This window comes from Neofelis nebulosa, chromosome 16 (genome assembly GCF_028018385.1).
Source record: "Neofelis nebulosa isolate mNeoNeb1 chromosome 16, mNeoNeb1.pri, whole genome shotgun sequence".
Classification (NCBI taxonomy): Eukaryota; Metazoa; Chordata; class Mammalia; order Carnivora; family Felidae; genus Neofelis; species Neofelis nebulosa.
The window spans coordinates 19389103-19403082 of NC_080797.1; the positions used below are offsets into that span (position 1 = coordinate 19389103).

The window sequence follows — 13980 nt, forward strand, 5'->3', positions numbered from 1 at the left end:
GCAGGGAATTTGGACACGTTCTTCTTTGGTTTTCTCTCTCCGACATGTGCAAAGTCTGCACAAACTCATCTCCTTCCCCCCTTAACATCAGCAAGAAGGAAGAGTTTGACCCACCTGGCTCCAGTCCCCTGCCTTGAAGGTGCTCTCCTTTTAAACCATGTTTTGTTGTTGTTTTGTTTTGAACCTTATTTGTTTATTTTGGGGGAGAGAGAGAGACAGAGACAGAGAGAATGAGCACGGAAGGGGCATAGAGCAGGAGTGAGTGAATCCTGAGCAGGTAGGTCTGGGGCCTGGATCCCACCAGCCGTGAGATCTTGACCTGATGGGAAGTCCGAAGCTTAACTCACTGAGCCACTCAGGGACCCCCATTCTTGTTCATTCTTTTGTCCTCAGCCTCCTAAAAAATACCTTTACTCCATGCTCTACATGGGGCTTGAACTCATGAACCTGAGACCAAGAGTCACATGCTCTACCCACTGAGCCAGCCAGGCATCCTAGGCCTCAATCTTTAAGTTTATTTATTTATTTTGAGAGAGAGAGAGAGAGAAAGAAAGCGAGCAAACAGGGAAGGGACAGAGAGAGAGGGAGAGAGAGAATTCCAACTTGGGGCCTGAACCCACTAACCCAGAGATCATGACCTGAGATGAAATTGAGAGTTGCACACCTGCCCCCTCAAGAAAAAAGGTGGGGGGCGCCTGGGTGGCTCAGTCTGTTAACTTTCCAACTTTGGCTCAGGTCATGATCTAACAGTTTTGTGAGTTCGAGCCCTGTGTCAGACTCTGGGCACTGTGCAGTCTACTTGGGATTCTCTCTCTCTCTCTCTCTCTCTCTCTCTCTCTCTCTCTCTGCTCCTTCCCTGCTCGCACTTTCTCTGTCTCTCTCAAAATAAATAATGAAACAACAACAACAACAACAACAACAAAGGGTTGAACACCCGTTGGACTGAGCCACCCAGGCCCGCCGGAGGTGCTCTCCTTTAAGATGAACCAATTTGTTCCTTGAGGTGCACATGCAGCCAAGTGTACAGATCTTAAGGGTCCCCCTAGCTGGATGAATGCAGAACGCTTCATTCTTGTTCATCCTTTTGTCCTCAGCCTTTTCAAAAAAAAAAAATCTTTATTCCACGTCTTACATGGGGCTTGAATGCACGAACCTGAGACCAAGAGTCTCATGCTCTACTCACTGAGCCAGCCAGGCGTCCCAATCCTCGGCATTTAAGTTTATTTATTTATTTTGAGTGAGAGAGAGAGAGCGCAGGGGAGGGGCAGAGAGAGAGAGAGGGAGCGAGAGAATTCCAACTCAGGGCTTGAACCCACTGAGAGATCATGACCTGAGCCGAAATTGAGAGTCGGACGCTTAACCCACTGAGCCAGCCAGGCGCCCCCTCAGCATTTTTAAAGGATGGGTCCTACTTCTGTGCTCTATTCCCCGTCCCCTACCCAGCCTGCTGTTTCTCTACCTCTTTAGCCCCTCCTGTGTGTCCCAAACACTTTTCCAGGTCTTTTCATGTACCCTTAATGTCTTCTGAGGGCCTCAGGGGTCCAGCGCTTTGCTCCAGGGTCAGCCCACAGGGATGCCTCTTCTGGTTTCCCCGCTGCCACCATCCAACCCAGCATGTCCCCATCTTCCGCTCTGCTCACCCTCAACTGCTCCTACCCATTCCCAAGACTCTTCTTGTGTCCTCTGCCCTGCACACTCTAGCTGCAACCTCACCCCAGCCCCCGGGCTGGCTGCATTCCCTCTCCCGGGCGTCACTCCGTCACTCCCGGAGGCAGCTCCTCACAGGCGGAAGCATCCTCACTCCACCGTCGTCCCAAGGCCGCTCCCTTGTGCCTTCCCCGCCCCGAGGCACATCACACACGTCACTCACCTGCTCCCACCCCGCCCGGCCCGGCCCGGCCGGCCCGATTTCGGTCTACATAACCCTTTCGCGTCTGCTACTTTCTCTCCATCCCTGTTGCCACTGCCCCAGTTCCAGGATGGGTCCCTGACTCCTCCATGGGTCAGTCCACCAGCCTGCACGCATTTCCCCGCACTCTCCTCGCCCGCTCGCAGTCAGGTTAATCTTCCTCTGACAGCCTCTGCAGAGGAGGAGGCTAAGTGTCCTAGTCTGTCACACTGAAGGCCTTTCTAGACCCGGCTCCCGCTGCATGTGGCCAACATGGCTCCCACAGCTCCTCATTGCCTGGGTTTCAGCCAAACTGAACCGTCAATCATGGTTAGCATCCCCCAAGTACATGCTCGGTGCCATTAACCGCTTATTGATTCATTTAAGCCACACAACAATCCTATGAGGTAGGCACGGGTAATATCACCCCTAGTTTATAGATGTGGAAACTGAGGTTCAGAGAGGCTAAGTGGTTTGCCCAAGGCCCCACAGCTGGGGGTGGTGGAAGGCAGGAGCTGACCCTGTATGCACTGGCTTCAGAGCCCATTCCCTGGATACTGTAGTTCACTGTCCCAGCCATAGGCAGGGCTTGGACACCACTGGAGCCTTTAGGTGACAAGGTCTTGCTCGAATGGCCAGCCAGCCCCTCCCCTCCTATCTCAAGCGCCTCAAGTATATCTTCTCTGACCCTCAAGCTAGAACTGGTTACTTCTCTGGTTCCCAGAAACTACTTATTTTATTTATCTGGTTGTTTGGGTGGGGGGTGTGCAGGAAACACTGATCACCAGCTGCCCAGGTAGCAAAAAATTATGCTTTCAAAATCTCTTGATGTTGTAGCTGCCCTATGTGTGCTTTTCATGACAGAAGCCCTTTTTTCCCCAGAACCTGCTTAGATCTTTTTTTTTTTTTTAATTTTTTTTTCAACGTTTTTTATTTATTTTTGGGACACAGAGAGACAGAGCATGAACGGGGGAGGGGCAGAGAGAGAGGGAGACACAGAATCGGAAACAGGCTCCAGGCTCTGAGCCATCAGCCCAGAGCCCGACGCGGGGCTCGAACTCACGGACCGCGAGATCGTGACCTGGCTGAAGTCGGACGCTTAACCGACTGCGCCACCCAGGCGCCCCGAACCTGCTTAGATCTTAAGTTATTCACGTTTTAGGTTGTTACCGTAACAGAAATCCAGTTTTCTTCTCCACTTTTATTATCGCCTGATCGAATTTAAGTTCTCTGGAGGAAGGACTGTTTTTGTTCATTGCTAGTTTCCTGGGACCTCACCCAGGGCCTTTCACTCAGTATTTGTTGAATTAGCAAACAGACCAATGAATGTTGCACTGCCTTGCATATATGAGCTTCACCCCCAACTAGGCTCTGAGTCTCTTGAGGGGACTCTTGGAAGAGTCATTTATCAATAACTTGTTGTCCCTTTTTTTAAAAAATGTTTATTTTTGAGACAGAGACAGAGCGTGAGCAGGGGAGGGGCAGAGACAGAGAGGGAGACACAGAATTCGAAGCAGGGTCCAGGCTCTGAGCGTCAGCACAGAGCCCAACGCGGGGCTCGGACCCACAAACCGTGAGATCATGACCTGAGCCGAAGTCAGACGCTCAACCGACTGAGCCACCCAGGTGCCCCTGTTGTCCCTTTTTTACACTTCTGTGAATGATGAGGTCCCTGCTCACATAAAGTTGTATATACCACTACAGCTAATTATCTTGCATTTCGAGCATCACAGGGCAGTATTTGCTGAACAGGTGAACTAGATCAAAATTACAGAGAACATTCCAAGAAATTCATACACACCAGAGTAATCTGCTTTAGTCATGCCGGCCTGGGTTCTTCCCATACCCATAGGATGGCAAAAACCTATTTTCAGGTCTGACTTACTCTTTTCCTGCCTCTAAAATCCCACAGCATGTGACAGCAACCTAACACACGGCATTCCTTCCTGCTGAACAACCTCAGCATTTCTTGGTCACCTACGTTTCTTAAAATCTAAATTCTAGAGGGGTGCCTGGGTGGCACAGTTGGCTAAGTGTCCGACTTTGGCTCAGGTCATGATCTCATGGTTCATGAGTTTCAGTCCCGAATCCGGCTGTCTGGTGTCAGCACAGAGCCAGTTTTGGATCCTCTGTCCCCCTCTCTCTCTGCCCCTTCCCCCACTCATGCTCTCTTTCCAAAATTAAATAAATAAATAAATAAATAAATAAATAAATAAAACCCAGCAGAACCTAATGTTAAAAAAAAATCTAAACCCTCGAACTTGAATTTGAGTCTCCACATTGAGCTTCTGTCTCCTTTCCAGACTTACCTCCCGCAACCCATGGCATGAATCCACCATTCAGATGGCTCCCTCAGCTTCTCCACCCCAGCCTTTTCTTTGGTTTGTCTTATTCATACGGTTCCCGCCAACTGGCGTGTCCCTCCCGCACCTCTACTGACTAAAATTCTAGTCCCTTTTCAAGGCCCAGCTCAGGTGCCCCCTCCCCTGTCTCAGCCCTCCTAACCCGAGGTGTGTTCCCTGAGCGCAGATACTGCAGCTCGTTCCTGTTTCCCCCTGGCTGACCGGTGCTGGTCAACAATCGTGAGGCAGATTTCAACATACAGAAAAGGTCCGAATTCTGTTCTGAAGCATTCTGAATGAGAGGCGAAGCCCACTGCGTTTACTGCACTTTACTACAGCTAATGCATTAAGTGGATAATTAAGGTTTGACAACATGTGATTGCCTATAAAGACCTTTGCAACCAGTGTCTGCCACCCTCCTTCCAAATGAACATTCTCATGGTGGCACCCACGTTAAAGCCAAGCATTAACAGCCGCAAACAACAAGGGGTCTCCTGATGGTGTTAGAGCTCGCGGCTGCCTGGATGTCCTGAAGAGGGTCTGTGTCAGCTCTGGAGGAGGATTTCAGTCCATATCTACCCTCCTGCCTGTCTTTATGACAGAATGTATCCTCTTTTTTCTCAGCCTTTCCCGATTCATGTTTTCTATCCTGAAAACAAAAAGACCGCAGTTAGGCCCAGATGCCCAATCAATGCTTTTCAAAGCAGAGAGGAGCTGGGAGCTCGGTGGGAAGGAAGCAGCCAGATCAGCAGGGACCAGCCCCGCTTGGGTCAGCGGCTTCTCTCGGTCCTGGAGCCTTCCCACCTTCTGCTGGGAAGTCTCGGACTCCCCCTGCCTCCTGTCTTCTCCGTGCAGCCCCTTGTCCCCACGACTCAGCTGAGAGAAGCTCGGGGGCACTTTCTGGTACCTGATCCTGTGTAGTACAGCATCTTCTTTGGATGGCTCCTTAGCTGGCTGGCTGGCCTCAGCAATCATGTCTCGAATTTTCTGAAGACAATCTGCCAGATTTCGGAACTGATAGCGGCTGCATTCAGAGGTGAGTATCAACTCTCCTGACTTGTTGATCTTATTTTTATGCTGCAGAGAACAAAGGCAACACCAGAGTTCTACAGAGTAAAAGGTTTAAAAACGACTGAGGGATGATGGAAAAAGAAAGGAACCGGTGGTTACCGTGATGGCCATCTTCTGCCGCGCAGGCTCGGCAATCCACTTGGCGGTTGCCAAATGGAACCTGACTTCAGCCTTGGAATTCACTGTAAATAAAGGGACCAGAGCGCACGGGTCACAGAGACTCTCAAGTAGGCTCAGCGCCCAGTGGCTGGTGACAATCCTGAAACGGGGAGGCGAGACACCCAGCCAGGTGTGACCCGTGACACAGGTCCTGTGTCAACTGGGGAATACAAGGTTGGTGATGGAATGAGCCTGCAAAGATAGTGAGGCACTTCTGGACAAAAATTAACTTCTGGGAACTAAATGCTCAGTGCTTCTCTAACAATTTAGTGGGATCTGAAAAGAAGGGGGAGAGGGGATGGGTTCCATGAGAACGAAAGAAACCTGTTCTCAGAGCTGGCTGCCAGCTCACACTGTGATTTCCCTTTGTTTCGGTTCACAAGCCAACCCTAGTCTTAGCAACCCACAGCTGAGAGTCTAAGAATCAGATCACATTCAAAGAATAAAGAGGATTATTATAAACTGGTGGTATTTAAGCTTCTGCTAAAACAATCCCTTTATTCCACATGAATGTAAGCATAGAACTCAAGTGCATCTCCCGGCCAAGTTTCAAAGTGAAAAACAAGGTGCCTTGTACCTTTGTTAACATTCTGGCCCCCAGGACCGCTACTCCGACAATAAGATATCGTCAAACGATCTATAAAACAGAACACACACCGAAAAAAGATTATCCCCTGGCAAAATGCTCAAACTGTTCATTTATTATCAATACAGTATGACTATCCCTATTACACATCTTTCTTAAAAAAAATTTTTTTTAATGTTTATTTTATTTTTGAGAGAGACAGAGACAGAGCGTGAGCAAGGGAGGGGCAGAAAGAGGGGACACACAGAATCCGAAGCAGGCTCCGAGCTGTCAGCACAGAGCCTGATGTGGGGCTCGAACCCATAAACTGTGAGATTATGACCTGAGCCAAAGTCAGATGCTTAACCGACTAAGCCACCCAGGTGCCCCACACATCTTTCAATGACTTTTATATAACAAACATAACGTTCAAAGCAGTAAAGGCAGAGATTATTTACAGATCTCAAAGCTAAAATCAAGTGCCTTTCCAAGGTCACACACACAGCAAAGGAGGTAAAGTTATGACCTGGGTTGTCTGCTTCTGGTTCAGTACATTTCCCCAGATCCAGCTGCTCTAGCTTCTTGCTGTTCATTTGTTTTAAAGCAAAGACTCTGTCAAAAGCTCAAACTGAGGGACAAACTTAGTTTAATGTTGTATTTTGAAACGTGGTGGATGTGGAATCCCAATAGACTGTAAGCTCCAAGGGGGCAGACATTGTGTATTCCTGGTGCCCAGGGCCCGGTTAGTCAGTGTTTAAAAACATCCCCACTGGATAAAACGATTCTAAGTTTATTTATTTATTTTGAGAGAGAGAGAGAGAGAGAGAGAGAGAGAAAGCACAAGTTGGGGAGGGGCAGAGAGAGAGAGGGAGAGAATCCCAAGCAGGCTCTGAACAGTCAGCACAGAGCCCGATGCGGGGCTCGAGCCCACTAGCCATGAGATCGTGACCTGAGCTGAAGTCGAATGCTTAACTGACTGAGCCACCCAGGTGTCCTTGGATGAAAGCATTCTAGAATCGGAGCTGGGAGTCTTGCTTCTAACACGGGCACAGCCACTGGCCGACTGTGATCTTGGCAAAGTCCCTCTGCTTCTCTGAGCCTCAGATTTGCTATAAAATGTAAAATGGGCTTTCTTCCTTCTATTTTTATGGTTCGTGAAAAGCAGACTCACGGTGTCTGAGGAAAGTAGGGAAGCGTGGTAGGGGGAAAATTTCGGAAGGCTGGATGGTGAGCCGTAAGAAGACCGGGTGGCAAAGACCTGGAACCGTGGTGGTGGACAGCGGGCCTTGGTGGGCAGTGGTGGCCCGTCTCGGAACTGCTTCCAAGAGACCTTCTTCCTTTTGTTTTTTTTTTTTTGTTTTTTAATTTTTAAAAAAATTTTTTTTTTAACATTTATTTATTTTTGAGACAGAGAGAGAGCATGAACAGGGGAGGGTCAGAGAGAGAGGGAGACACAGAATCTGAAACAGGCTCCAGGCTCTGAGCTGTCAGCACAGAGCCGGATGCGGGGCTCGAACTCACGGACCGCGAGATCATGACCTGAGCTGAAGTCGGCCGCCTAACCGACTGAGCCACCCGGGTGCCCCATCCTTTTGAAAAGTCAAATCAGTTCACTTTTCTGCAGAGGTAAGGACTGCGCAGTACTGTCGGCGGAAGGTTCTACCACGGTGTGGGCAACCTTGCCTGTATCTGCATAGGCCGCCGAGGCAGGGTTTGCACTGTGGCCAAGTCCGTCTTCTAGGAAGGCCTGTGAGGCCCCCAAACTCAAGAGCACCCAAGGCAGGGGAGGAGCTGAGACATGGAGGGCTCCCACTCGCCTCCCTGTCTCCCTGGAGGCTGTCATGAGACTGTCTCTTTGCCCCCGGTTCTGATGAGACAGGCTTTTGCCACCTCCAGCCACATGCGCGTCTCAAGGCACAGCTGCCGGTGACCAAAATGCTACCTGCTGCGGGGCACCGGCTCCTAAGCCATGGGGAGGCCACTCCCTTGTGCTGCAGTTGATCAGGCTCTTTGTCTCCGTGTCACCTTGAGCAAGGGCCTTGGGGAGCTGGCACACGTGGCGACTCCTCCTCGCACGGTCTGTGGACACCACAAACTGCTGGACCCTAAAAGGGGCTTGCAGCTTCACAGGCTATGTCCGTCAGGCCTCACCTTGTGTTTGGTGGTACACAAGTCTAAAGTTATGCAAACAGTTCACAGGGAGAAGTCCCCACTTGGGTTCCCCAGCCACTAAATCCTTTCTTCTCTGCTCCCCCAGCCAGTCCTCGAATCCAATTTCTTGTACATCATTTCAGGTCTATGTATATGCATAGAAATGTATGTTTCAGACATACAAACGTAAGACACAAATGGTAGCTTACTGTATGTATTCTTCTGCAGCTTAACTTTTTCCGGAGAACCATCAGCTCATCTACTGGAAAGACTGTTCCTTGTCACGAGGACATCAAGAGCTCTGATTCGTCTCGCACACTGCCCAGCACTCCACAGTGGTTATGCCATCATTTCTGTGCTATTCTAAAGTGCTTAAAGGGCTCTGCTTTTGCACACCCAGAGACAGTTTCTTTACTTTTGTTAGGCTGGAGAGATCTGGAAGGATTGTGTGAGGGTGGGAGGAAATGACTGATTTTTTTTTTTTTAATGTTTATTTATGCTTGAGAGAGAGAGAGAGAGAGAGAGAGAGAGAGAGAGAGAGAGAGAGAGAAAGAGCATGAATGGGGGAAGGGCAGAGAGAAAGGGAAACACAGAATCTGAAGCAGGCTGCAGGCTCCGAGCTGTCAGCACACAGCCCAAAGCAGGGCTCGAACTCACGAACAGAGAGATCATGACCTGAGCAGAAGTCGGACGTTTAACCAACTGAGCCACCCAGGCGCCCCCTGACTGATTTTGTATAAAGCAAAATTACTTACCTAGAGGAATGTCATTATTGGCTTGCTTTGCATCATCCTGTAATGTAATGTACACAGTGTTAAATAAATATCACCAGCTCTGTGACTCCTGAACTGGTCCAGGGCAATCAAAGAAAAGATATAAAGCCACAATGCAAGCGTAATACAGCCATTTTCAGGTCCCCAGCGAAATCATATCAGGATGACAGAAAAAGGCTCCTCGGACTCCAGAGGGCATCATGGGAGGCCTGGTTCCTTGGAGGGAGGGCAGGCTCCACAGTACACATGTCTCAGGGAGACTCCAAAAGGAATCCCCTCTACTAACCTAGAGCAACAAACCTGGTGGGCCACCTTGTTTCTCCCTAGGCCACAGGAGGCTCACATGGGGAGCCAGCTGCCTTGAGGGTCTATGTCAGAGACTACTCGTTCCAGGATTTCTCACCTCTGTCTCTCTCCCGTGTTGTTCTCGGTAGTGATGTCTTTGAACCTGAGTCCCAGGCCCACAGGCCCAGTGCAGACACTACCCACTCTGAGGTTCTTCTGGCTACCAACACTCATGGTGTCCTCATCTGTCCCCACCACTAGCTGCCTTCATCCCTTTTCATCTTAGAATTATTGGGGAGTGAAATCCTCATCCCCCTGCACTCCCTGCAGCACTGAGGAGGCCAGGCTCCGCCCCCCCTTGAGGGCTGCTCTCCCTCTTCCTCCAGCTTCCTTCTTATCTCCCTAATGACTTTCCCACTCTTCTTCATTTGCTCTTTGCAATTTTTTTTCATGTTTATTTATTTATTTTGAGAGAAAGAGACAGAGCACGAGCAGGGGAGGGGAGGGGAGGGGAGGGGAGGGGTAGAAGAAGAAGGAGGGAGAGAATCCCAAGCACACGCTGTGTGGTCAGTACCGAGCCCGATGTGGGGCTCGAACCCATGAACTGTGAGATCATGATCAGAGCCGAAATCAAGAGTGGGACGCTTAGCCGACTGAGCCACCCAGGCACCCCTGCTCTTTGCAACACTGATATGCCCCTGGAATCCTTTCTCTTCTCTCTCTTACTCCTTCCCTAGAACATTTCATGCATCTATTAGGATGAAAATATTATGGGTGTTCATGACTCCCAACTGTCTGGCTCAAACTCAAAATCTTCTTCAATTCCAGACCCATAGAGGCAATTTCTATTTGAGGTCTCCTCATGGCTGCCTCAAACCTCAAACCTCCTCACAGAGGACTCCCTTTACTAACAATCTGAAATATTTCCCCAGCACTCTGGTCTTTTCATCACCTATGTTTTCCCCATTTCTTTACTGTGTGCTCCTTCTACTAGAACATAACCTTCATGAAGCGGGGACCCTATCAGTTTTATCTGTGTCTGCAACGTTTGAAACAGTGTCTGACACATTAGGTATCCAGTATGCTTTTTGTTGAACGAAAGAACAAATGACTGTCTCATCTCGATTAATGGCAACTCAATTCTTCCACCCCGGACTTCAATTCCTCTCTTATTCTCACTTCTTATAGAAAACACATTAGCAAGGGGCTCCTGGGTGGCTCAGCTGGTTAAGTGGCCAACTCTGGCTCAGGTCATGATCTCACGTTTCGAGAGTTCGAGTACCCCATCAGGCTCTGCGCTGACAGTGCAGAGCCTGCTTGGGATTCTCTCTCCAACCTCCCCCCCGACCCCGTCTCTCCCCCACTCTTGCTTTCTCTCTCAAAATAAATAAACTTAAAAAAAAAAAAATTACATTCTAAAAAAAAAAAAAAAGAAAACACACTAGCAAATCTTATAGGTTTTCTCTTCAGAACGTAACTAGAACCTGAACCTGACCCATTCTTAAGAGTCTTTTGCTTCCTCTCTGCTTATCATCATCTCTTGACTGTGTTACTGCAGTCTTTTAAGTGGCCTTCCTGTTCTTGCCATTCTACGGTCTACTCTCTGTAAGTCCCTATAAGAGTGATCTTTGTCGTTGCTGCTGGCATTTTAAGATTTTACCTTTAGGTAATCTCGACAGCCAACGTGGGGCTTGAATTCACAACTCCAAATCACGCGTTCCACTGACTGACCAAGGCAGGCGCCCTGAGAGTGATCCTGGTAAAACTACGTTGGATCATTCCGTTCTTCTGCCTCAACCACCCCAACAGGTCCCATCACACTCAGAATAAAGCTAAAGACCTGTTAACCCTGTAAACGGGCCTCCCTCCACCCCATCCCTCTCCTCTTTGGATTCATCTGCTTTGACTTCCCCGCTCAGCCACTGGCCTGCTTGCCGTCCCTTGAACAAGTCTCACTGCCTTGCTTCATCCGAGTCCTTACGCAAAAGTCATCTTCCCAGAGGTCTTCCTAGACCATCCTACTTAAAACTGCAACCCGACCGCTACCTTAGCACTCCTTCCTTCCAGGCTTTATTTTCTCCAAAAGAACTTATAACCATCGCACACACTCTGTAGTTCTGGTTTTATTTATTGCTTGCTACCCTCCACTGGAAGATAAGCTCCAACAAGCATTCAGATGATCTTCCCCCACCCCCACCTCTCTATCTCCATGTCTCCATGGTGCACACACCACGCTTTCAATTGAAGTTTGTTGAATGAGTGAGCGAATAAATGAATGTTTTCTTTTCAGTCCTGTACGTAGAAATTCAGTAGAACTGACTGGGTCCTATCTCTCCTGCCCTGGTGCCTGATAAAGAGCCCGAACATAGCAGGCTGGCAACAAATGCATCCTGAAGAAACGAAGCCCTGTTTCCTGTTTTCTTCAGGCGCGCTGGGGTTCTTAGGAGCTACGGACATTTGGGCCTGGAGGCCGGGGATCAAACTCGGAAAAGCCGGTGGTCCTGCAAGAAACACGCTCAACGTGCTCTCGAGACGCCCGCACACCCCACGCCCTCCCGGCGCCAGGACCCAATCTGCCGCCCCAGCCCCACTCGCTCCGGCAACCAGCTCCCTCCCGCGGCCCCCGCCACGTCCTACGAGCAGCAGCCACTCCAATTGCTCCAGCCTGGTCAATGGAGCCCCGGCTTCCTGACGTCACTGCAGAGGAGGGGAAACGCCCCTTCCGTACGGCCTTCCCCGCTCACCGGGACCCTCCAGGCGGTGTCCGAGCCCCGGGATTCGGGGTAGAGCTTGTCCAGGCTGTAGATACTCTGGAACTCTGTGCCGTCGGCCTGCTTGTGCAGAACCCGCTGGGGGCAGCACACGGGCGGCGGGAGCAGCCAGGTCCCGGCTCGTCTCAGGCCCCAGCGTAGACACCGGGCCGCCGCCATGTTCGGGTGTCGGGGCTGCTTCCGGTGGGTGCCTGATTCCGCGGTCCGCCAGCTCGCGCTTCCCTCGGGACTTTGGTTCCGAGTGGTTTTTAGCGCCCGCCAGGGTCGCTGGGAGGGGCGAGCTGAGCTCCCGGAGTCACTCTCTCGGGTACCTTTCAGACGTTTCCCTTTGGCCGCCTCCAGGGGGACCTGGTTGGAACGCTGACGTCCTGCAGCGGCGGCGAAGACGTTGGCTGGAGGGCTCTAAAGGGAGCCTCTTGGTTAAAAGGACCCCGGATTCCGTGTTCCCCAGAAACACTTTTCTTTCCTTTACAGGGGCTGTGCCCTCCCGGATCGCTCTCCCCTCGAAATTTCACACCATCACTGAGGCCTGCCCTGCCTGACCTAGCTCGTCTCCTTCCCCTTTACTCTGACTCTGCTCTACTTTATCTTTTTCTTTTTTTCTTAAACATCACACAGTCTTCTAGTTTATTGCTTCTGTCTCCAGCCAGACTGTAATAAGCTCCAGGGGGGCTCTGGCTCACTGCTGGGTGAGCACCCAGAACCTGGTACATCATAGACCCTCCCCCCCCCCCCCCGCAATAAATATGTATAAGATGAATTCTTTGGGAGTGTGCTTTTGAAAGTTGAGTTCTGCGAGAGCTGAGTTTTAGTAACTTCAGGCTCATTCACAAGTCAGTTTAAGCATATCCCTGTGGAGCAGGTGTGTGAAGTCTTTGCAAGACAAATAACAGGTGGGAAGAGAAGCAGGCAGGTGGAGAAAGAAATGTTTTTTGTTGTTGTTTTTGTTTTTTTTCCACTTAAAACCAGCCACTTATTTATTTTTCCTAAAAACCAGCTTTTTTTTAGACGTTTATTTTTGAGAGAGAGGGAGACAGAGTGTGAGCAGAGGAGGGGCAGGGAGCGAGGGAGACAAGGAATCCCAAGCAGGGTCTCTGTGCTGAGCTGTCAGCACAGAGCCAGACAGGGCTCAAACCCATGAAGGGTGAGATCACCACCTGAGCCAAAGTCAGATGCTTCACGGACTGAGCCACCCAGATGCCCCAAGAAAGGAATGTTTTTAAAAGTGGACTCACATCCCCTCACAGAAGGAACAGTAGTTTTGTGGGGCACGACGACAGTTTCTCCTAGCCAGGAGATAAAGGAAAGCTGGGGAGGGGGGTTGGAGATTCAGGCAGCCAAGGACAGGCTAAGCAGCGCCCTTTTTCAGGGTTCTTAATGATGCAGTTTGAAGTGTTGGGGTTCGGAGCTGACGACCAGGAAAGAATTCTTGAGATGTCTTCGGTGGAAAAAAGGGTGGTTTTATGAAAGCACAGGGACAGGACCTGTGGGCAGAAAGAGCTGCACTAGAGTTGGGAGGAGTGACTGATTATATAAGATTTTCTATCCTAAGAAGGCAAGGATGATGTCAGGGTCTCAGGAAATTCAATCTGTAGGTTTCTGGGAGTTTGGCTATTGATAAAATTGCTTTTTGCTTGTAAATCATCAAGATGATTACAACCGATAGAGACTCCTGTCCTGCATGACTGTGGTCTCTTATCAGTTAACCACTTGTTTTTCCTCTAGCAAAGTATTAACATTAAGACAACTGGCCATTCTTGGAGGAATGTCACTCTGCTATCTCAAGGACTTGTCATTGGGCTGTAAGTTGTAAAGAAATTTAATTTTCCATTTACTGTTTCCCACATCATTAAGACATGAACTTCAAAACAAATTCCACCTCTGAGAAAGGTCCAAAGTAGAGGACGCACTGTTTGGAAACAGCTAAGTGTTGCCTAAATTACTTTATTGAGAGGCAATGTGATTAATAAAAACA

General features: G+C 49.7%; 1 protein-coding gene and 1 non-coding gene across 3 annotated transcripts; both read right to left on the reverse strand.

Annotated features, from left to right (window-relative positions):
• Nucleotides 1-2649: 2649 nt before the first annotated feature.
• LOC131498645 (U11 spliceosomal RNA) lies at nucleotides 2650-2763 on the reverse strand. The gene has a single exon (XR_009255526.1). It is a non-coding gene; the product is annotated as a U11 spliceosomal RNA (small nuclear RNA).
• A 1781-nt stretch (nucleotides 2764-4544) lies between these two features.
• MRPL58 (mitochondrial ribosomal protein L58) lies at nucleotides 4545-12204 on the reverse strand. Of its 2 annotated transcripts, XM_058703375.1 has the most exons (6): nucleotides 11979-12204; nucleotides 8932-8968; nucleotides 6038-6097; nucleotides 5401-5483; nucleotides 5138-5307; nucleotides 4545-4879 (listed from the first exon to the last, which is right to left on the reverse strand). In XM_058703375.1, exons 1-6 carry the CDS (start codon nucleotides 12162-12164, stop codon nucleotides 4795-4797), a joined length of 621 nt encoding a protein of 206 aa, XP_058559358.1. In that variant the 5' UTR covers nucleotides 12165-12204; the 3' UTR covers nucleotides 4545-4794. The 2 variants fall into 2 exon arrangements, with proteins under 2 accessions (XP_058559358.1, XP_058559359.1); XM_058703376.1 differs by lacking the exon at nucleotides 6038-6097.
• Nucleotides 12205-13980: the final 1776 nt, after the last annotated feature.